We start from the raw sequence: 24199 nt of genomic DNA, 5'->3' as shown, positions 1-24199 counted from the left end.
TTCCCCTGTCTCGTCAGCTGTGATTTCTCCCCGGTGTGTTCCCCTCCTGTCTCTCATCCCTTGATTACTGCCATCTGTGTATTTAAGCCCTGTGTTTCTCTGTGTCAGTGTCGCATTGTACCCGCAACTTGCTGTGTGTTTGTAATGCCCTGTCCTACAGCACCTCGGTTTAGAGTTTTGTTTTTGTAAGTTTTATTTTGTGAATCATTCCTCCAGCAATAAAGCTGCGTTTTCAGTTTATTCCCATCTCCAAGAGTCCTGCAATTTTGGGTCCACCACTTCTGCTTGCCTGCCACACAGCCAACCATGACAAGGGTGAAGAAGTAATTTATGTAGTCTGCCACTTCACGAATTGTCTGCCTTCAGCATTAGCATTCTTCTTTTTTTGCCAGTCTTTATTAGCTAGGTTATTACTCTGCATATCCAGTGTCTCATATGTAACTGCAGGCGACAGCTACAGCTGGGTGGACCGAAATTTAATGAGAAGATGTAGTGATAAGTAAAATTTGTAGAGAAGTTTCAGTTTCAGCATGCTAACAGCTAATAAGCTCAATTTAGAACTGAGAACACACTCTGTATAAAGAGCTGAAAATACAAGTGTCAACACAGGCTTTCTATGTGAAAGTTGAGTAACTCCACCAGTTGAGGCTCATTAACCCTAAAGAGAGCTAAGCAGCCCCCTAGTGGACACCAGTATGGCATTTTCTATCTTATTTTGTAGTAACAATTAAAACAAATTCATGCAACATAGAATTTGTACCCGGAATCAGAACAAGCTGTAAAATCTGGACAGACAGTATTTTTAATGATGGCTACGCATATCTTGTTGCATCCTTTCATGTTTTGTAATTTGCTTGTTCCTTTTCTTATCTGTCCCCCTTCCTCCATTGTGTTTGACATTCTCTGTATTTGTGGTTACAGGCCTGACCAACCTGCTGTGTTTGTCTGTTGTTTCTTTTCGCACCAACCGGTCCGGTTGGTGGTCAGTGGGGTCAGGAGGGGTCACTCCTGGTAAAAGTCTGTTACGCCACTGTCAGTGGAAGCTCAAAGGGACTATTTGGATTTCTCTCCAAGGTCTCTAATCGACCTGGCTTCCTTTTCCTTGGAATTTGTGAGGCACATTATGTCAGCATGCAAATTTGACACAGAGACAGTTTAAAGTGACTTTCTGTCTTACTTCAACCTTCATTCTTCTTCTTCTTACTTATAATTCACATTTTGAGGTGAAGGCCAGAGCTGAATTTAGAGCCAGTTGTGTGATGGATGTTTTTCTTTTCACTTTTTTTGCTTTGTTATATTGTACCATGTTTTGATTAGACTTATTGTTTAACTTATTGTACATTCACTTTCTGTTACACATCATAGTTATGTTACAACTATTCTTCACATCTGTTATATTATGTGGGACTACCTTTAGCATCAACCCTCATTTTTAAAGTAAAAATGCTTTTACTTTCTTTTCTATTTTCTTTTGTGATGTATAACCTCTATGTTAAAGGTTTAATTCACTCTTTTTGCACTTGCAGAGTCAATATTGCAGAGCCATATTATTGCATGTGAGGTGTTTGCTATTTTGGACACTTGCATTTGCTCTGAGCTAAGCCTGCATATCTTCTTCTTGTGTTGATTTTACTAAACATTGCTTCAGGATATATCTGACATGAGTTTCATTGTAAACATTTGCTATTCCCCTTGCTGGATCCTGGTTTGGTTAAGACCGATGGCTTTGTTTGTTAGTATTTGGATGAATGAGTCATATCATGTTCTGGTCACAACTCGATGTTAAACTTTCAGTGTTAGGACTTCTGAATTCAAGAAATCAGTCCATGCAGGCAAGTGAAGAACTCATGTAAAACTTTTGTTAACATCTGTATTACTGACCACGAGGTTTATGCGGCTCTTTAAAAAGTCATGGCTTAAATAAAAGAACTTCTCTTCTATTTCAATACTTTATTCGTTTTAGTATCAGCATATTTCAGTAGAGAACCTTTCCTTTTTTGTACTTGCACAGTGGATGTGTTTGAAAGGTCTAGACAGACATATTAGTAAAAAGCACCGTCTGCTCTGTCTTGAAATTACTTTCTTCCCTTTTTACATATGAAGTCAAAGAGAAAATTGCTTTTTTAAAGGGCAGTTGAAATGCTTGAATAAGACCACGCCATTGTTGTCTGCTTATCTTTTCAAATGTATTTATTTCTTGTAAAATATCCAGCTTATTATTGTACGATCCAGCAGATCATCATCTATACATCGACTTTATCGATTCTTATGAGTCCAGTTTTGAGGTCTCATTGGCTCAAGTCAAATCCACATGTTGATACTTTTTGTTTCATATTAAAAAATTTAGGTAGATAATCGCTTCTTCCTCTTGTTTTGTCATTATTCCTCGGATTGGCTGTAGAAGTGCATCATCTCTGCCCTCTCTTCATTGTATCCGTGGGAGTGTTCCTGCTCATTGCCTCCTGTTCCTCTGTCCTCCTGGCAGTGAATCCCCAGCCTCTTCTGCAGCTTCGCCTCCTGGAGGCGGAGCTCCATAGAGTCCACCAGGTCGTAGATGTTATCCAGGGACCACATAGGTGATGGAAACCATGTTTTGGGGTCACCATCCTTCCCCACAACCACCATGCTGAAATAGTCCTTATCGATCTTTAGCTGTTCCCTCATATTGTTGACCAAGTCAGGCGTCAATGACTCAACCTCAGTCTGACTGCGACCTGGGGGAAGGATGACAGAATGGAAGTCATTTAAATTAAACAAAACAGTGAAAAGCGAAAGAAACGAAAACTAGGATAACCCAGATACGTACAGATTAGATAAAATATTATGACAGCTCAACCTTAAAACCACAGTCAAAACCAAACTTTCAAAAGCATTTCCTCTAGGCTCCAAAAGGGAGAGAGTCCCATATACTTCTATGTTGAAATGCTCGACTTTACAGCAAAAATAAACTTTTACTACCTGGAACAGAAACTTTTTCGTCCTCTGCAGCTAAATTTCCCCTTTGTGTCATCTGTGCTGACATTGATTTTATTTTTGCATTTTTAAAGGAAACATACAAAAAGGAGTCAAAAAATTAATCAAAAGCGCGTTTTTGTTTTTGTGCAGCATGTATTGCTATTTATCCATTGGGATCATTTTTGGTCAGCTGTATAGATCTCTTTGCTATAATGAAGGGGGAACTCCAGGCATCAAGGGCCGGTGTTCTGCAGGTTTTAGATGTGTCCTTGATCCAACACAGCTGATTAAAATTTCTTCCTTAACATGGCTTGAAGTTCTCCAGAGGCCTGGTAACTAACCAATCATTTGATTCAAGTGTGTTGACCCAGGGTGATATCTAAAACCTGCAGGACACCGGCACTTCAGGCCTAGAGTTCCCTACCACTGATGTAGACTACACCTGCCAACTGCATCTCCATCTCTGTGCAGGCCAAACCACATATCTACATGTGGCAAAAGGTTAGCAGTAGTGACAGCATGACAGAATATAAATACTGAGTGTGTCTTCCTCAGCTACAGGCTTCCTTTTGTTGACAGATGTAGCCTTTTGCAGTCCACAAAACCTGTTAGATCATGCAAGCCACATCAATCTTTTTTCTTTTTTTTTTTAAACAAAGAATCTGCTCTTAAACCAAAATGTTTATTAAACTACCTACCTTAAAATATACAATATTACTAATGATTTCAAATGTGTATGCTCCATTACGTCTCATACACCTGGAATGCCCCACATTACCATGACGTACCATTTAAGGGAAATAACTCAACAGTTCCTGATGCTTTTTCTTCTGTTCCTATCAGCTTTAGCATGGCAAAGTGACGAATACCTGAGAAAAACACAAGAGAAGGTACATTTAGACTCATTAAAAGGGACACATTCAGCACAGATAATCAAAACAATCCTTTTTTATAAAGACAAAGAAATGATTTTGTGTCGATGAACCTATTTAGCTAAGTGCCTGTGTAGCTATGGTTATATATTTCAAATAATATGGCTCTTGTACCGCACAATTTTATAAATGCATAACATTTTTAATACACTAATATTCATATTATAATATTCATTGTTTGATTCTGTCATGATCTGTACAGTTTTGTTTAATGGTATGCTTTTTCAGGCCCAAATTTCACAACCATGACAAATCTACCCATGTCTGACTTCTGGCTTCCTTGTAACACTTCCTTGTTACCGCGGGTCTTTTAAAACACGTACCCAGGGGACATTCCTGTCCTCTGACAGCAGAGAGCTGCTGCTGAAACAAATAGTCATCCTCAGAGGGAGCAGAGATGAGCAGCAGTCTCCTTTTAGAAATGAACCTAGAAATGAAAAATATAGATTTAAACTTGGATACCTGTCAGTTTCATTCAGTCATTAGACCACCTTCTATAAAATGGAAGACCATAGATTCAATCATACTTTTACTCAGTTTTCAAATTTGAATTATGCTACACTTTATATCATGATTTGTGTTAATAAAATAGAAACAAACATAAACTTACACAGGAATCAATAAAGACGAACATGAAGAAAAATTACACGGTTTAAGATAAAGATAGGAGATTGGACTGTGAAAGCTTCAGAGATCCACGCTCCACTAAAAAAAGGTCGCATTAACCACATGGGTTTTTTCACTGTTGATAATTTACGGTGACGGAGAGATTAAAATATGCTGACCCTGTTTACAGCAATCTTCAAATTTATTTTGAGCTTGTTTTGTTCTTAGTGGATGGTGCTCACTGCAATAAAAACAGATTAATTATATTACCTGAGCAGTGGGTTTTCTACTACAGGCTGTCCCATGTCTTTAGAGCACGCTGGTGGGTTCTTTCTTTCCTTCTCTTTTTCTCGGTTCCTCGAGGGAAAGTTGTCAATGTAGTCAAACAAAGCCTGGCTTGATGGTGGAGCCTCAAAGACTCTCTGGGGGGGAAGGATAAGAGCAGGTGAGGGATTAGATCTTTAGTCTTTATGGGCATACATAAGCAACTAAACAACAAGGAAAATGTATTGCGATACAACTGTATTATTTACAATTTTTTTCTTTTTTGGTGAATGTCAAAGTTATTAAGTGACCAACACTTGGTCACATAATAAAGTTGTTCCCGATTACTTTAAGTGTTGCTGGAGTCATCAGAACTTTGTCTTCTCCATGCACCCTGGAAGTAGGTGAAGTTGTGCCAGAAATATTTGTTGCTATGAACATCAAAGTCCCATCTTTACCTGGTTAAATAATGGGTTCCTCGATGGGTTACTTGAAGTTCAAATATTGCAATGGTTTTGAAATATGAGTGTGTTGTCCTTTTAATCGCTAAACTTATCTGCTATCATAAAGCCAAATAAGCAAGAAAAGGCCAAACTTGGAAAACTCAGGTGAGATTTTCTTACACTGGCCTTGATGTCATAATCTGTGACAGTCATTGAAAAGAGGTCGGGCGACGACAGGCCGAGCTCTGCCCTCAGCAGAGAGATGGCCCCTAAATCCAAGAAGTGCTCTGCTTGGCCACTGAGTGGAGGCTCTGAATCTGGAGAACACACATACAAAGGATATAAATCAATGTGTGCACACACAGATGTTAGAGAAAATACCAAGTACACGTTACAGTGCATGCAACAAAAACAGTAACTATAACCACTATATCCCAAATCAGTGTCTCTGAACGATGTGTGAACTTGAAGACAGTAAGTACACAGGGCTTTTGTTTGGCTGTGTATATTCACCAAGTCCTCTTATGGAAAGGGACTACTGTGTTAACTGTTAAAATGTAACTACTGAAATATCACAGTGTAAAGGTTAAACTAAACATTTACTACATTCCGCAGTGCAAAATTAAACTGTTACTTCCTGGTACACAAGTTCAGAGAACTACTACGTTTTGCTTAGCAGTAAACCTGAGCTGTTTATGTTATTCTGACTAAACCACTTCACTTTATTATTGTGTATTGCTATATGCTTTATTAGATACTATCTGCTTTTTTATGGCTGATGGGAACTGTGTATTGTATGGGTTAGTTCCCTGATGATGAATTCCACTGACTTTGTTGTGCTCTTGATTTTGTATTCAGCGTCATACTGAGGCTGAACTTTGTAGTTTTGAGTTAAATGTCTCAACGCACATTGACTGGATTAGGTTAGCATTAAATTTGGTCCAGTAAGGCGCCCGCTCACACAGGTCTACAGATCAGCCTCCAGATAAAAATGTGCATTCTCTAATCACTTAATGCATGTTTAAATATCTAGTCCTGCAGGTCTACAGATTGACGGTGACCCTCTGGCATATATATTTTTCCTGGGGAAAATATATATTCCCTGACTGGTTGGCAAGTGGTTGCAATCGCTTGGTGATGTTGGTGGCAAAGAGGAATATGGTGCTGCACCAAAACTCTCCTTATGATTTCTTTGGTTGATAACAGTTTGCATTGAAGATGTTGTCATTGCAGCAACTCTACTACCAACCACAGTGATCACAAGGAGGTTTTAGTTTCAGCGCCTTCTGTACAACTTCTAGCAACCACTCTCGACCCAATCATGGAATACACATTTTTCCCGGAGGACGGGAGGTTGCTATGCCACGTCTCTAGGCCTATGTGACTGAGGGATAAGTTATGTCCCTCTGAAGTTGAACTGCCTTACTTTACCTTCAACCATATGTTATTAATAAATGATGTACCAATATGGCGACATATGGGAGTTAGGCTAAAATATTAATCGAAGGCTCGAAACAACAGTTCTTCAAAAACAAGTCCACAAACAATTGTGTTCAAAAGTTTACATACATTCATCATGGCCACGAATGTCATGGCAGTTGAGGGCTTTTCAGCGTAACTGGTGCTGAAGGTTCTACATTGTCTTAACTTGACAAGGCCAAGACCTATTAGGTTCTTGATTGACTACAACTAGTAGTTTCTCTTTTCCAGAATAAAAAGAATTTGTTTGATGCCACTAATTGGATTGACCAATATTCAGAACAATGAGAAAGTCCAACGAACTCAGTCAAGATTAAAGAAAGACAATAGGAGACTTAAATTAAAACCTTTTGAAGCCATTTCTAAACAACTGCAGATTCCAAGATAATTAACTTAAATGACTGTAAGTATGTGCCATTCAGATGTGTTATCACTATGTGGAAGAAGACCCAAACTGTCACCCTCAATAACTGAAAACAAAAAAACAAAAAACTGAAATATCAGAATGACTATGACATTCATGCGCAGGGTTAGTGTGTCTAAAAACAGACTTCAGACCAAAGGTTAAAATTAATTTATTAATAATCCATGTCTGTACACGCATAAGGCGTATACCAAGATGGCTATCTCTTTACTAACAACCTTAAGGCTTATAAACAGTCTGTGTATTTTACCGTTAGCTATTGTTAGCATGCTAAAATAGCTGGCAATAGGTCAACACCCACGGACAATTTTGTTAATGCTCAGTTTCTAGGAAGCACTATATTTGCCTTTGGTTGCATGTTAGTAAAAAACAAAACAAAACCAAATACGTGTTGGTTCAGTGAACCCTGAGAGGATTTGTAGTTTTAAAAGCATTCATGAAGAGAACCTAAACAAATGTTGAAATGCAAATACATAACTGGCAACAAAAGGTAAAAACCCTTCCTACCTAGGTGGTAGTGCTGAATTATAAGTGTGCCATCACTTCCCTGTCCAGTAATGGTTGCCACTGTGATCTTCCTTATAGCGAGTTCACAGCGATACTTCTCATTCTCCTCAGTCTGCTGGATATACAGTGTTGCCTCTCTGTTGGGTGTTGAGATCACCTTGTATGAGGCAAAACAAAAACATGAAAATTGGTTCAGGTACAGCCGTGAAAACACATGATTTAAATTCATTAACAATCTGGAGGCAAAGAGAAGTGCAACGATTAGACAAAAGGTCTTACCATCAACCTTCTTGTCCCCTTTAAACTGTCCAAAAACTCCTTCAGCGCTGTTTTATCCTTCTCACTTGCCTCTCTGTTGGACTTTTTCCCCCTTCCTTTTCTTTTCTTTCCTTTTTTCCCTTTGCCTATTTTCTTAGACCTCTGTTTTTCCTTTTTGTTCCCCTTTCCACTCTGACCAGTTTTATTTCCATTATTTTTCTCTACATTTCTTTTCTTTCCTTCTTCCACAGATGGATGAGTGCTGCAATACAATATATAAAAAAGTCACTTTGATGTCCATCCAGTACTAAAAACAGTATTTATGTGCTGTAAGCAGAAGAGGAGGCAAGAAATACCAGATGTGAACACAAATCAAAACATTCAAAGGCATACTCTTCACTCTGTTTCAAAGTCTAACAAAACATACAAACTTAAAAAGACATTACCTGTTTTTCTTTACTTCCTCATTGCTCCTTGAAACAGATGGAAGACTGCTCACCCTTGTTTTCTCCCGTACTTTAGAATTGATGGGATCATTGTTGCTGGAAGGCTTTCTCATTGTAGACGGCTTACGAATTACAAACCTCGACCGACCACTCAGTATATCCTGGATCTTACTCCTCAGAGCAGCTTTTTTGTCCAAAGGTGGTCTTCTTTGTAATGGCACCACAGAAGTCACATTTCCTCTCCTCTGAGGACTAAGTGTCATCTTTTTTCTTTTTTTCACAATCTTCTTTTTGGTGGTTTTACATCTAAAACATGGCATAGAAAACAAAAAATTCACATGTGTGTTCACTTGGAAAACTATGAAATCTTTATCTGTTTTTAATCATCATTTTTTTAAACTGATGAACGTAAGTGTCAGGGATTGTAAAAAAAAAAATACAATAAAATAAAATGAGGGGGAGTTGTTTAGCAGGAAGTCTGGTGAGCAGATACTGCCCATGGAATAACGTCCTGTTCACCAATGAATCGCTTCACTTGTTCCCCATCGCTTTGTCAGTTGCTGCATTTGATATTCAATATTCTGGTTGTGTAGATTAGTCTTGCATATTTTCCAACCTTATTAGTCCATAGTATCCTTCTTTCCCATTGGTAGTTAATTCAGTCTCTCAGAAGTGAGTTTGACTTAAGCTAGTGCCCAACTGCTTATAGGTGAGTTATAGTTTCTGTGTTCTTGAGTCTGCTAGAGAGACTACTCTGATCTGAGTGACGTCAATTTCATCATCAGACGGTGAATGCAAGGCGGTCATACACTTAAGTGACCGGATAAACTAATGAGACTTTTCTTTACCTGCATCAACTACTCAGCAGCCTCCAGGTGGAAGGAGGACAACCGTTACTCAGTCTCTGTAACTGCTAGTCTTATTTGTGTGCGTACGCCATATAATGGTCTAAAGCTCTCTGAAACTCTTGTATATAATTGTTTTGCACTGGGTACAAATATCCTTGCACATTTTGTGACTCTTCTGTACTTATTGTTTCTGAATTCACTGCAGGAGCCTGTCTAGGACTGTTTGGCAAACTTTCTGACACGTTCCTCTCAAAGCTCAGAAATATTACATTAATTTAATTTGTGATGTTGACTTGACCATAGGTGTGCATGTCAGAGTAAATTGTTGTCTGACTCTCTCTGCTAGCCCTGCAATATACTGGCAACATGTCCAGGGTACATCCTGGCTGTCACTCCATGACCGCTGGGATAGGCTCCAGACCTCTATGACCCTGAACTGTGTAAGTGGAAGAAAATGAATTATTGATGCTAAACAGGACAAACATTTCACGGTGTACAGCTGAAAAGGAAGCATGATCATCATATATAGGACCTTTAAAATTAGTCATCACATAAAAATAAAAGTAAGGTAGTGAAACCTGAGGTGAGATCCTTTTCTGGTCATCTTCTCCAGCTTCCTCATGGGGAACTGATCGATGACCTCCAAAACGGCCTCGACACGCACCGGATAAGGGAAGCGCTCGCTGACCCGTAGGTTCTTCTTTATAACCAGCATGGTGAACTTTTGCTCCTGACATGATTGGTGTTCGACACAAATCAGAAACACATCAACTAGTAAACCACCAAGAAGCATTTCAGTTTAAAAAATAATTAAAAAGGCAATAACTTTTTTATATGTTGCCAAGAGTTTGAAATGAATCACACAGTTTATGGCACACTGGTTACTTGGCTGGTAAGCTCCAGGTAGTGCAGCAGTTTGGTAACCGTGTCGGGGTCCAGGTTCTCGACTGTGGCATCTCCTTGAAAAGTTGTTTTCTGGATCCGTCCCTCCATCATAGCATTCTGAATGATAGTTACAATGTACGTATCTCTTTCTGCTAAATGGCAGTTCAGGCCTTTCTGAGTAAGGCAGAGAAAGAAACAATCAAATAAAACAAGTAAAAATTGATGGATAAGCAGCTAGTTTAAATTTTTTTTTAAATCTGAAAAAAGAGTAAATAATGTGTATGTATCAGAATAAATTGCAGAGAAGTACTTGCTCCATTTCTTCTAGCTGTTTCTCCATCATACGAAGATATTGGTCACTGTGGGATGGAGCTGTTATCACCCACAGACGCTTTTTACCTGCAAGGGAAAATCGGTGACTGTAGGGACATAAGAACAGGAACATCTGCTGGTCAATTAATTCCTCTTACCTGCAAAGTCAGCCAGGAAATCCATCTCTGGAGCCAAGCTTGATGATGACTCTCCAACTTTTCTGTTATATCCATCTTCTCTGCTTTCTTCCAGCCCTAATCCATGTTCAATTCCAGGAGGAAGGTCTGAGTAGTCTCCCCAGTCTCGTACATTTGGGTCCAACAGTTCCTTTGGCTTACCGTCACCGAAGCCCTGCCATGCAGCCAGCAAACCCAGGTTGTTGAGGCTCCACAAAGCTGCAATCAGCAACAGATAGTGTGAGGTAAAAAACTGAGACATCCTCACTGATGTTGCAAATAAATTGGTCTGGCGATCAGCTGGAACTGCTTAGCAGCTCATAAATCCTCATCTGAAGTAAAAATACATATGTGCAGTGTTGCTTTCACCACCGCTTGTTTAGAAGTGATGTGCAGTTATTTTAAAAAAGGGGAAAAAAAGTATCCAGTTAATAAAACAATAGCGTGAATCCCAGTTCAACGCTCCGCTGAAGGCTTTATGGTGAAAAACAGGTGGATCCAACCTGGAATCTGTAAAGGAAAGGGAAAAGCAAAGACTATCGTGGTGTTAACGTCTCTCTGCGGCAGAGAAACTGACTCGAGAGACACTCCTCTCCTTACACACAGACACACACTCCTGGATCGAATTAAACCCCAGACCCTTTAACAGGAAACTCCTGGAATTTTCTGCAACTTCAAAGCATTTTCTCCGAGAAAACTCTCTCTCCCTCTCTGTCCCACACACTACCATACTATTACACACACACCCCACAAAAAATAGTCATTGTTGCATAATTGGCGCCACACATTGTCTTTGGTTTGAATCTCTTCACCAGATGAAATTTCATTGTATTCAGCATGTTTGATTTACACATATGTCACTATCTGTCAGACAAAAGGATGAACTTTAATCACAAACTTTGTTACCACACACATGATTTGTGAGAGATGGGGTTTTCCCAGGAAAAGGGCAAAGACAGTGAAGGTCATGAACTTTGGGAAGTTCAGGCAGTTCAGACCAAAGCCATTTGTTCAGGAGAGTCAAAGCTTTTAAGTGATGGGAAATGGCAATTACCATAAATAACCAAGACCACACTGCAGATGCCGATGTCTAGAAAAGGTCACACCAGTTCAAAATTGTCAATCTGAGACAAATGTCCTCACAGGGCAATAGCCTTCTGTCAGGTAAAAGCACTCATCTTTCTCCAACCTCACAAAGCTTAAAAACAACAAAGCTAGATAGCTTACAACCACCTTCCTCTCATTAAAACCTCCAAATCTGACTTGAAATAGCTGCAATTTGAACCTATAAACCCCCAGATCTCTTCAAATGCAAACATAATCACTGAAATGGTGACAGAAATTCTGTTTTGCAGAATATTTAGAGCATTCTTAGTAGTGATCTTAGTAATTATTGTTATGTTCACTTACTGGGCAGTTTTTATTAGGTAAACATTGCTACTACTGGGTTGAACACCTTTTAATTCTTTGTGGTGTAGATTGAACAAGGCGTTGGAGTTTTTTTGGTCCACATTGACATGACTGGCATGCTATTACATGGCCAACAGCTTAAACTGACAGGGTGGATCCATGCTTTTCAGGCTGTTTATGCCAGATTCAGATCCTACCATATGAATGTTCCAGTAGAAATGGAGCCTCATCAGAACAGGTAGTCTTTCCAGTCTTCTGTTGCCTAAATACAGTGATAACCATGTGATGTGACTGGCTGATTAGATATTTGCATTAAAAGAGGTTGAACAGGTTTCCCTAATAAAAGTGACTATAAATGGCTTACTCTAGAATTATTGCCCTTATTCTATAAAACGAGCAAATATTTCATGTTTTGTACGATAAATCAAATGCAATTTTTTATATTATATAAATAAAGTATCCACATAAGTATGAAAACTGCACATTGTTAGTATTTTATATGTAATTTCATTTGTAACAAATCATTAGTGGATCTACTGCACATAGCGAGGAAGTGCAACAGGTAGAATTTTTTGTCAGATGGACTGAAAAACACATGCTTTGAAGAGTTATGACTCTTTAAATATTCTTGCACAAGTTTCTTTGCCTCAAAAATGGAATTTAGTGAGAATAGGGACAAAATAAAGACAATGGAAGAATGCAGGCTGTCAGTGCAATTAGAAGAGCTGTCTGTAGGGTGAAATGAAATACAATGAGAACCAGGTGCAGCCACAATGCATCCCGCTCTGTGGTCCTGATAAAGAGAACCAGATGATCACTGTGTATGAGAAATAGAGGATTTGTTCTGTTTACATGTGCTGTGCTTTAAGTGAATGAATGTGAGAGAAAAGAAGCTAAGAATAGCATAAACAAAGACACATAAAGAAGCTGCTATCTTGTTGTTTAAGTGTCAAAACAGGTCGTGTATCAGTTTTTGTAATAATGATACACAGTTAAAAGGTAAAAACAGTAAGAATTAGCACAACAATGTGATTTTTCATAGCAAATACATCATTTAAGAGACAATCATGATGTCAGATTTCATTTCAGACAGTGTACCAGCTTACATTTACCATGATGAGATATTTTTGGGTTAAGACCAAGAATAACAGAGTGAAAGCCTCCTTCCGCTGACTTCACAGCACCATTCATATTACACTTTGCACGAGAACGCTGAATTTCATACAGCTGTGCAGTCTCCAACATACCAAATGAAGCCCAGGTGTTGAGTTTAGTGTTTTATATGTAAGATTACAATGACATGCTAACATAATCAAATGCACAACAGCCTCAGGTCAGTATGAGGTCGCACATGATGACATCACAAGGGGGAGGGCACGTATAACATCAGTCTCCAAATCATAAACACAGACAAAAGATTTAAATTTGTACAAATATATTTGTATGCATAGTAAATTGAGATAACTGACCTGCCACGATGAACAAAAAAACTCCAGGGACCCCCAACCTTCTGGTGACCACAAAAAACTTGTTCTAATCTGAATAGAAGAGTATTTTGGAGTCTGGATTGTGAAAAACATTGTCAGCTAGGTTTACTGAAAAGATAAACAACTCAAGGTAAACACCTTAAAAAAGCCCCTCACTAATATTGACCAAATCCTATGAATTGGACCTCTGTGTCTACCTTTGTGACATCATGATTTTTTTGTTTTGCTTATATGATGCCTAGTAGAGCCACAGAGAGGGTCACCTTAAAGCAAGGACATCCTAGTTATTAACAGTGGGCATGCCAAGTATGCAAAGTGCACAGCTGACTTTGTGACTATGTGAGACTGTTACATGTGCACAAATTAATGCACATGAATCGCACACAATTAAATCAACCTCAGTGCAAGTCTCAGCCCTGAAAGTTGGCCCTAAGTATATTTTTTTAAATCCAGGTCCCCAAGTAAGCATCTGTAGACCCATGCAAAAGTGAATTTTGTAATGTTTACTCCAAATGTAGATGGGGCTTCTCATAGCTCAGAATGAATCTTTCTGGGGTAACCTGAGATATAAGCACATGTGGGTCCTCATACATTGCATTTTTCAGTGCTTTGAAAAAATATCCGACCTCTTCCTGCTTTTTATTTGCAGAAAGGAAGGGGTATATACTTTTTCACAGCACTGAGCATGCATTAATGAAACACAGCTGGCAATAGCCTATTTCTTTGGCTCAGTGCTACTTTGGGGAGACCAAGAATTCCTCTGTGCAGGAACAAAAAGAATGAGAGTATTGGCTGCGGGCTGCTTTATCCACGAAATGAAAGCAAATGCGAATAGCAACACAAAAACTGTACAGTAAACTCTATGAACCAAGCGGAGCCTCATATTTAGTAAACTGTAGTAGAGCGCGCCTCAGTGGGGCCATGCAGAGTTGCACCTTCAACGTTTTTTTTTTTATGCATTTTTCAGGTACATTACAGAAATGTGCTCATTAGTCTTTTCCAGCACATGGAAAGGCTTCACCATAACTTTTCGTCTGAATTAAGGCTGTTAAGGCTGTAAATCTGATGACATATAATATGTGGAAAAGTTATCATAAAGCATAAAAGGAAACGTTGACAAGACAGAGAAACGGCACTGACAGTAACAGCGCAACATGCGCCGCCTGATATCCTCTGACGCATCTCCCGTGGTCCAATCACGTCTCTGTGCCGGCCGCTTCTCCTCACTCCTTCCGGGTCGTCGCAAAGTTCGCCTGTGCTGCACAGAGCCGGGGACTGTCTTCAAAGGTCAGTCGAGTTATCAATCGTTAACCTCTCCACTCTCGCTTTCCACCATACATTTGTTTCGGTTTGCATTTCTGCGAGTGTGCGAGGGACCTTTTTGACTCACACGTCGCCTACATGTATGAATCAGAACCATATGACTTTGTATGCAAGCTAGCGCGCTTTATGTTAGCTCGGGTTAGCTTCCTTACCCCCCCCCCCCCCGTTATATATTTTGTCACGGGTATAGACAAAAAGAAGCGAGCTGCCCGCCTGGATTGTGAGCGTGTTGTCTCTTGAGTCGCAGGGGAAGCTGTGTGAGAGCTGGCCCGCCTGAAATGCGTTTAATGCACCAGCTTTTATGCTCCAGATTCTTTGAATGACACCGCTGTGTTGTTGTTATTGTAAGGAAGCCATTGATATGTGGTTTTGTTTTACTGGTGACTCACGAGGTGGTGGAAAGGTTAACGGTGCTCAGAGCGGGTTAAGCATAGAACACAAAGCAGCAGACCCAAGCAGCTTGATGATGATGTTGGTGGTTATTTTTATGTGTCTTTAGCTAACTGTTAGCTGCATGTTAGCTGAAACTCAATGACGTGGTAATTACAGGTTAAAAAAACAAACAAACCCTCAACTACTGCCTTTAAATGATCCACAATTAACTTTTATCGACCTTTATTCGTTTTGTTGTTTATTTATTAATTCATACACGTAGTTCATTTTGCGTTTATGTTGCCACGTTTCATTCAGGCCTGTTTAACTTCAGCCTTGGTTTTACTGAGGACTGCTCAGCTTTTGTGCTCCAACTGAATGCCTGAAAAATCAATAATAATGATGATAATAATACTACTAAAAATGTCTAGCATGAATATCCAAACAGTGTATGCACATCCAAGGCTGTACACTGAGAGATCCCATTGTTAATGAGCTTCTTAATTATCAGTAAACATCAAATGACTGTTTTTTGTTTATGAAGTTGTACAGTTTGGTTTTCTTGGGTAGTTTTTGAATATTGTTGGTCATATGTGGCCTGTTACATTTTCACTACTGTTTAACTCTAGATTGAGAGCTTAATTCAATAATGAAATAACAATAAATAACTTAATTTAAAATGTTTGCAGGCATATTCATTAATGTGCCTACGCTATGATTGTATGACTCTATTTAGATTTAATGATGTATTGATTGCTGTTTATAATTTATCACTTGTGTTTTTTGTGTACTAAGACATTGTTATTAGCTCTTTAAACTTTTTACAAAAAAATTACGGACAGCTCAATTAATAGCATTGATTGCAGTTTACACAGTAACTATATTTTCCACTTGCAAAGGTGTAGCAGCAAATAATATGATTTTTTTTGCTTGACAAATTACTTGAAATATTGAGGATTCCTCAGTTCATTGAGTCCCTTGAACGCCACTCTCTGCACTAATGATTGGTGCATGTTTTTAACCTTTACTCAAGACATAAAAAGTGGGACAGTAGAGCTTGTAGCCAGTGCGGTCTAGTTTGAACCCTTCTGCACCAGCCTCCTCTCCTAGTTTATCCCAGTCATATTATCTTCTTTTAAAGCAAACACACTACGCCACATATGCTGTTTACTGCCTTTGAATCATTTGGTTTGTTGCAATTAAAATAAGTGATTGTAGTTCTCTGTGGCTTTATTAGTGCACAGTTAGGTTGATATGCGATCAAATAACGCACTCATAATAAGGTGTTGAATTTTAGTGCAGCTATGTGACCTGTTGCATAAACAGCGGTCACTTGCATGTCCTTGATGTGCAAGGGAAGGACAGTTTTCTGTGAAAGGATTTGACATGTGTGTAGTTGGATTCTAGTTCTGGGATCGAGAAAAATATTCAACATGCTTATTTTTTCCTCTCACTTCAACATAGTTTCATCCTGCAGTTCTTCTTAACCTCTAACCACCCTCCCCTCTCTCTCTTTTCATGTCTCCTCCCAGGAGGGCTGTTGTCTGTCCTCTATAGCTCCTCCTGCAGTGTGAGTGTCAGGTGTGTGTGCGTGCACCATGGCTAGCCTCCTCCGAGTTGTGGCAGCCAGCTGCTCAGCGCCTGTGTTCAGTGGGGTTTCTGCTGTAAAGCTGCAGAGTGGCCGTACCATCAAGTCAACATGTCTGCGTTTTTTTAGGACCCATCAAGCTCTCGGGCGATGTGCTAGTCCAGGTAAGGCACTGCACAGTGAGGAGCGTAAGTTAAAGAATCATTAATGCTATAATCAGTGTGGTGTGACTCTTTGTTTTATTGACTGTCTTCGTAATCCATAAAATGGGCAAGGTGACCCAGGCCTGGAACAGTGTTTTATTGCTAGGTGTAAGCTTTTGTGACCTAGTGTTCCTATATAAGAATAATGCCATGAAATTCACAATTATGTATGATTGGTCATTCTTTAATAGCAGGCTGGGTTTTTCTGCTGTTTCATTGAGACATGTCTTTGAGATATAGGTAGATATTTAACCGCTGATAGCCACAGGAGCAACACCACCTGTAGCATCCATGTCTTTTCTCAGTGTCAGGTGTACAGCATGAGTGTTACAGGTGTCTGCTACGCATTATATAAAACAGATAGAGGGTTATTCAGTTCACCTTAATCACTGTTGCAGCATTCTATTCATTCATTCTTGCATGCTTGTTTTGAAGGTCAGTGTTATGAAATAGTTAATCCAGAGGACAAACTTCAGTCTCATCCAGCAGTTTTTCAGTTTGGAGTTTTGCTTTAGAGTCGGTGTTGCATACTGTTTAAATATCATATAGTGCATAACCCAGTTTCAGGGACATTCTCAGTTTGAAGGTTCTGAGGCAGCAGGTGTGATGACTGTGAAGCCAGTACCAGCTGGTTAGAGGAGCTTTATGTCTGCGTGTGCTGGTTTCCTTTGCTTCATGGTGACATGGGTTGATTTTCTACAGTTCAGCTCGCTCCAGTAACAGCTGGCAGCGTTTATTCTGGACACACAAGTGTCAGATTATGATCTCATGTAGGAGGGGCACACATGCTTACGTGTGATTATGCTTTGACCTCCAGAGAACCTATAGACTCACAGCATAACCTGAAAGCATGTGTTTACGTGAGACGGGTTTTGTTCTTTAAAGTGGACAAGATCAGACTTTGCTGCATGTTGTGTATGGTGTTGGCATAACTTGCAAGCAAGCTTACAGACATAAATGACTGTGGGATTAGAGTTAGCAAATGAGCACAGCATGATGCTTCTGACTTCTTTTGTAAAATTGTCAGAGAACTGCTTCAGCACTAATCTAAAAAAATAAAAATCACCGTAATCTTATTTGTAAGTTTTTATCTCAGCCCAATCAATGATTATAATGTCCCTGTATAATAAAAGGCTGGTTTGCCGTACGTCTAAGCATCCCCTCCTTTGAAACAACCCAGGTCTGTCAGCCTCTCAGCATTTCCTCTTGTCCTCATTTCCAAGAAAATCGGCACAGTGTAAACATGTTTATTTAAAAACAACAATCACGTGCCTCTGAGGGTCTGCCCTTTTCAATGTTTCATTCATAGGGGAAGGTGTCGAGGCTGCAGGCTCAGGGTTTCAGTCGTGGAAGCTTTCATTGCTCTCACAGTAACGTAATAAGTTATCTTCAACTCATAAGACTATCTTCACTTGTCTTGTCTCTTGTGTCTGCACTGGGTCTTCCGAGCACGTCTGTGTTGCAAGTGTTGTTGATATGTGAAGGGATTAACACTTTGATCATCATCGATCTATCCGTATGTTTGCAATCGGACTACATTAGTTTAGTTTGTTGAAAATGTCACGTTACATATGCGGTAATTGATTAGGTCTTTAGCAAAAAAAGGTAATCAACAGCCCTTGGTCACTGCTTTTAGTGAATGGGTTTATCTGCTTTTGTCTACTCAGCGTGTTTATTCAGTAATCCTAATTTTTGCCGGAAGGCTACCTGAGAGCATTTTATTTTGGTAGATAGGGTTCTTATATCAGTACTGACCTTTGATTTATAGACCATATTCACATGGTTGGCTCAGAAAAATAAATTCTGAGCCGTCTTGTGCTGCAACGCTTCCTGTAAAAGTGGCCATAGGATGGGTCACTGCAGCAGCAGGAGCAAAAAAGAGTAAAGGTTCATGTGTATGGGTTGAGGAGGCAGCAGGAAGGAACTGCAGTGGAATTTCCCATAGGAGCCAATAAAGCATGTGCCTGCCTGTCACTTGAAAAAGAAAGTATTATAAAAAGACTCTGACGTTTTCAGTTTGTTCTTTCTGTTGTTTTCTTTTCAGTTTCTCTTTTGCTACTAATTTATCCCTTGTTATTCTCGCATATCATACTCCCCTTTTTATGTCACCATTTGAATCAGTAAATGATTTGATTAGTAAATGAGAGACTCAAAATACCTGCAAAAGTGATGAATTTACCAGCAGTCCAAGCTGTAGTTTGTTTACTGCTAATTTGCAAATGTCACATGAAGAGAAAAATCTTATCAGGAATGCAAACAAAGGCCGTTATTTATATGTTTATGGTAAACTCAGCTAAGTTGTCCTTTCATGTAGTAGTAGCAAAGATCCATAGCATAAGCAAAATGTTGTGGCTTGTTTATTGTCACTATATCTTTCTGCTGTTTTGGAACGTGGCATCTTCAGTCGTACAAACCCAGAAACACACTGCACATTTCTACCATCTTTCTTCATTAAGGATTCAATATTTATTTATTTCACCTTAGCTTTTGTAGCTCATTAAAAAATTTCCTTCAGTTTGTGAGTTTCACCAGATCATTTTTCCCTCTCTAGGTATTCCATACAAACAACTCACAGTCGGCGTTCCCAAAGAAATTTTCCAGAATGAACGCAGAGTGGCGCTATCGCCTGCCGGCGTCCAGGCACTCATCAAACAGGGTTTCAATGTTGTTGTGGAGTCCGGAGCTGGAGAGTCTTCCAAGTTCGGTGATGAACAGTACGCCCAGGCTGGAGCAACAATTAAAGACCTCAAAGATGTCTTAGCCTCTGATGTGGTGGTTAAGGTAAGTCTTAAATAAAGAGAGGGTGTGTTGTAGAGAGGGAAGAGGAGGGCACAAAAGGCGGTTGAATGAAACCTGTGCCAGAAATGTATCACTATCTGACTGACTGGTTAAGAAGAGGTAATGAAGGATAATAGAAGGAAGTGGGGGAAAGGAAGGAAGTCAGAGTTTTGATGATGACAGCAGCTTTTGGCGTGATGTGTGTCTTGTGGTGTAAGTGTAGGAGGATGTGGAGGGATGACAGAGTATGTGAATGCAGGGAAAAAAAACATGTCACTATCCCAAAACAATTAAACTGTCTGTCTTCACGTCAGACATGGTGGTTGAGGATGAGAAAAAGGCAGCGATTCTAAGAAAATGAGAAGCAGCTTCATGCTTTTACAGGTTCTTATTTGATAATCATTTATAATTAAAGGTTTGTTATTTTATAATCTAAACTAATATGAAAGTGGAAAAATGTCAGAGAGAAGTGAAGGTTGCTGTGGATGACTTACTTTAAACACAACCTACTGGATCCTTACTTCCTTGGATACTATACGTACCAGTATGGACCTGAGTTTTAGTACATTGGTCACTCATGAAAGAGCCTTGGTAACTGTAATATACTACTGATGAAACCAGTGGGTGAGTCTGGACTGGAACTGATGGTGTGAACTTCATAGCATAAAAAAAGTCAGAACTAAAAAACACTAAAACTAAAACACTGCACTGTAGTTGGCTGATGTCGAAGAAAAGGTAGAAATATACATATCTATAAAAATATAGGAAACACTTGCAGTACTCTATAGTAGCTTTGATATATACTCTGGGATAAACTGATCTCGATAAGATCGGATCAGTTATTTCTGGTCACACTACGTTCGTTTTGAACTATGTGAGCTTTGTCTGCTTCCAGGTCCGTGCTCCTATTTTCAACCCTGCTCTGGGTGTGCATGAGGTGGATATGATGAAGGATGCATCTACTTTGATCAGCTTCATCTATCCAGCTCAGAACCCTGAGCTGATGGACATGCTGTCCAAGAAGAAAGCAACTGTCCTGGCTATGGACCAGGTGCCCAGAGTCACCATTGCCCAGGGTTACGATGCACTGAGCTCCATGGCAAACATCGCAGGGTATGTTCACGGTGCCTTCAAGGCATGTATTGTTGACTGCTTGCGTCCAGTTGAATGATCTGCTCCTGTCTTCCTGTACTCTTGTCTTATAAACAAAATGTTGGATTACAGACCCAGACCAGAAAAAGGAAAACATTTCTTCAGATGTTTTAGCAACTGCTCAATTTTTCTTTCTTTTTTGCATGTAGCACATCTATATTCATTGTTTTCTTTGTTATTAATTCCCTGTCTTTTCAGGTACAAGGCAGTGGTGCTGGCAGCTAACAGCTTTGGACGGTTTTTCACTGGACAAATTACAGCAGCCGGGAAAGTGCCTCCTGCAAAGGTGTGTAGTCTGAGTCCGTGTACTTTTGGAGGTAGCATTTCTTTTATTTAGAAGGTATGCGTCTGTGAATGTGACTCTGCCAGTTTTAACTTTAAGCACGGGCCATAACTCTGGTCATCCTTAACTAGTATTTGTACGCCTTCTTTAATAGGTGCTCATCATTGGAGGTGGCGTGGCTGGGTTGGCAGCAGCGGGCACCGCCAGAGCCATGGGAGCCATTGTCAGAGGATTTGATACGAGGTTAGAAAAGTTATTGACTGTAAAATATTATTTGTTATTGTTTTTTGTTCACCAGCTAATATAGTCAGTATTATTAATTTAGTGTAGAACTAGCGGCTACAATGGCAACATCTAATATCGCAGTTAATCACAGCGACAAAGGCGTTGTGTCTCCTTTGGCTTTTTCACAATAAAAGCTGTCTTTGGCAGTTGAACACTTTGAAGCAGCAGCAGTAAAAAGCTAAGAGAAAAGTGAAGGAAATGTGCAGTAATGATGTAAAAAATGGGATAAAATTATGACGCATGCCTTCTTTCCTTTGAGTTCCTTATACCTGCTATACATGGAAAATTCAAAGAAAACAAGGGCTTTGTAAAAATAAGGGCCTTCATATACTATACCGTTCAGTTTTATAAAGTTAATTCTACAGTCATGCTAATTTTCTGTGTGCAGTGAACTTGCTGTCCTATAGATTTTATTTTACAGCAGTTAAAGTCAGCAACCAGATCTCGGACTTGTCTAAGGAGCTTGGAAAGAAAAGCGTCTGGACTTCTTTGAGTTACTTGAAGAGAAAGAAGTCCAGACGCTTTTCATTCCAAGCTCCTTAGACTTACGATGACCTGGATGACTGAAAACAATCACAGACAGATCTCTGACTATTTGCAGACTTTGTAGACCTAACAGATAAAGTCAAAATTAAAGCCACTATTAAGCCAGATTCAGTCTGCAATCTGTCTGCGATTGATTGGGGTCCAGCTGGCATACTCTGTTTGTGATAATATAGTGATTAGCTGTGATAAATTCAGTCACAACCTCATCAATAATGGGGACGTAGTTGGTGCAGTTGGTAACCATCTGAGTCACGTTCCCTACTGCAAAAACATGCCAACGATTGCATCTGAGAATGGCTGAGTTGTGCTCATTAAGGGTGTTGTATGCTTAACGTCTGGTTGACCAGCTTGTCGCCACAGCTACTGCACAAAATTCAGTGCAATCACTAGACAACCACCAATTTTGTTTTTCCTAGTCACAAGGTTGGCCTCCTATTTTTACTCTAGTGTGACTGAGACATTAACACATGTTATTGCTGTAACACAGTATTCACAGTGTGTTTCTCTTCAGGTTTTATGGACATACAGTGTTTCTCATATTGTACCACATAATCATTTTTAGAAGTGATTATTCTTCTGATATGTTCATGATTATTGTTTTTCTTTATTGAATGTAGTGCTTGTTATCTCTCATATCCCAACTTGATATCTTGATTTGGGTGACAGTTACTTTATTTTCATGCACAAAGTGGAAAATAAAGTTCTCTGATTTCAGAAGGCAGAACTGCTAAATGTTTGGGACTTTTTCCTTTAACAGAGCACAGGAAGGATGGTATTTCCTTCAGTAAATGGTTACCAAATAGTTTTCCATTAAATAATATATTAATCTTTGCAGTTTTTATCACACGTGTAATGTGCTCTCATCTGAGATTTCGAAATTACTAGTAACCTCTCATTTTCCTCTCTCCTAGAGCTGCAGCTTTGGAGCAGTTTAAATCTCTGGGTGCAGAACCACTGGAGGTGGACATTAAGGAGTCAGGAGAAGGCCAGGGAGGCTACGCCAAGGAAATGTCTAAGGAGTTTATAGAGGCAGAGATGAAGCTGTTTGCTAAGCAGTGTCAGGACGTGGACATTGTCATCAGCACTGCTCTTATCCCTGGTATGCAGAGAAGCGCAGTGTCAGGCAGAATAAGAATGTTGGCTGTGGCCACGAGCCCTGTCCTCAGCATCAAGGTTGCATAAAGAGATTTCTCTCCATTTGAAATAGGATTTGAGATGTGTATTCTCGTCTCAACTCTTAGAAAAGTGCCCATTAGCTCCAATAATCTTTTGGTTTTAACAATTTTTAAATGTAGTGTGGGCACAGTAAGCTTAACTGCAGTGACTATGAGTTACTTGCTGGGTTATACTTTGAGATTGAGGTTCCATTGAGGCTGATGTGATATGATACTTTGTAAATGTGTGCACATTTTAATCATCTTTCCAGTGATGCATTAATAGCCTAGTCTTTCTGTTTTAACAATGCAGGTAGGCGGGCACCCATCCTAATCACCAAGCCAATGGTAGAAAGTATGAAAGATGGCTCGGTGGTGGTGGACCTGGCTGCTGAGGCAGGTGGAAACATTGAAACCACAGAACCTGGAGAGCTGTCTGTATACAAGGTCAGTGCATACACTCTTCAGACGTTCTCACACTTAAACAAAAGGAAGTTTTTGTTTGGTTTTCTTTAATTGATTGGCTTAGTTTAATTTTTTTAAATATAAATTTTTTTGTTACAGGGCGTGACCCATGTTGGCTACACAGACCTACCCAGCCGTTTACCAACTCAGTCCAGCACTTTGTATTCCAACAACATCACCAAGTTGATCCGGGCGATCAGCCCTGACAAGGAGAACTTTTACTTTAATGTCAAGGACGAGTTCGACTATGGGACCATGGATCACGTTGTCAGAGGATCTGTTGTCATGGAGGTATGAGGTCTTGTGCAGTCCAAAGCCAAACGTGCTGGTATCGCCAATGTGATCTTTGGCTGGGTGGACATTTTCTGCCTTTTCTCTGGCTGTCCTTACCTAATATTTTCTAGCTGTTCTTTACTGGTCCTTTCCATCCATCCATCCATCTGCACATGTTGTAGGATCATGTCTCAGTCACTAGATGTCACTCTTAGCATGCATTCTTCTTGCATCATAGTCTCTATAGAGCTGCAAATGAAGCAGTGTCCTCTCATTACACCAAACCCCAAGGCAAATTAAATCTTTATGCCACATGATATACTCTAATTTCTATGTTATTTAATT

General features: G+C 39.6%; 2 protein-coding genes across 2 annotated transcripts in view; one reads left to right on the top strand and one right to left on the bottom strand.

Annotated features, from left to right (window-relative positions):
• Positions 1-2182: 2182 nt before the first annotated feature.
• Positions 2183-10896, bottom strand: ccdc80l2 (coiled-coil domain containing 80 like 2). The gene is made up of 12 exons (XM_005735364.1): positions 10518-10896; positions 10358-10446; positions 10048-10221; positions 9741-9892; positions 8315-8620; positions 7890-8130; positions 7611-7767; positions 5381-5517; positions 4764-4915; positions 4211-4314; positions 3744-3824; positions 2183-2714 (listed from the first exon to the last, which is right to left on the bottom strand). Exons 1-12 carry the CDS (start codon positions 10795-10797, stop codon positions 2380-2382), a joined length of 2208 nt encoding a protein of 735 aa, XP_005735421.1. The 5' UTR covers positions 10798-10896; the 3' UTR covers positions 2183-2379.
• A 3753-nt stretch (positions 10897-14649) lies between these two features.
• The window catches only part of nnt (nicotinamide nucleotide transhydrogenase), a 36506-nt gene continuing 26956 nt past the window's right edge, over positions 14650-24199 (top strand). The window contains exons 1-9 of the mRNA XM_005735316.1: positions 14650-14719; positions 16660-16879; positions 19470-19699; positions 20592-20809; positions 21047-21134; positions 21286-21374; positions 22874-23061; positions 23430-23563; positions 23681-23872. Of these exons, the coding sequence (XP_005735373.1) occupies positions 16726-16879; positions 19470-19699; positions 20592-20809; positions 21047-21134; positions 21286-21374; positions 22874-23061; positions 23430-23563; positions 23681-23872 (1293 nt within the window). The 5' untranslated portion in view covers positions 14650-14719; positions 16660-16725. The remainder of the gene's footprint in view (positions 14720-16659; positions 16880-19469; positions 19700-20591; positions 20810-21046; positions 21135-21285; positions 21375-22873; positions 23062-23429; positions 23564-23680; positions 23873-24199) is intronic.

This window comes from Pundamilia nyererei, unplaced genomic scaffold (genome assembly GCF_000239375.1).
Source record: "Pundamilia nyererei isolate P.nyererei 1_Seehausen unplaced genomic scaffold, PunNye1.0 scaffold00063, whole genome shotgun sequence".
NCBI lineage: Eukaryota > Metazoa > Chordata > Actinopteri > Cichliformes > Cichlidae > Pundamilia > Pundamilia nyererei.
The sequence above is the reverse complement of the archived record's forward strand: the minus strand, read 5'-3'. Positions and strand labels throughout refer to the sequence as shown.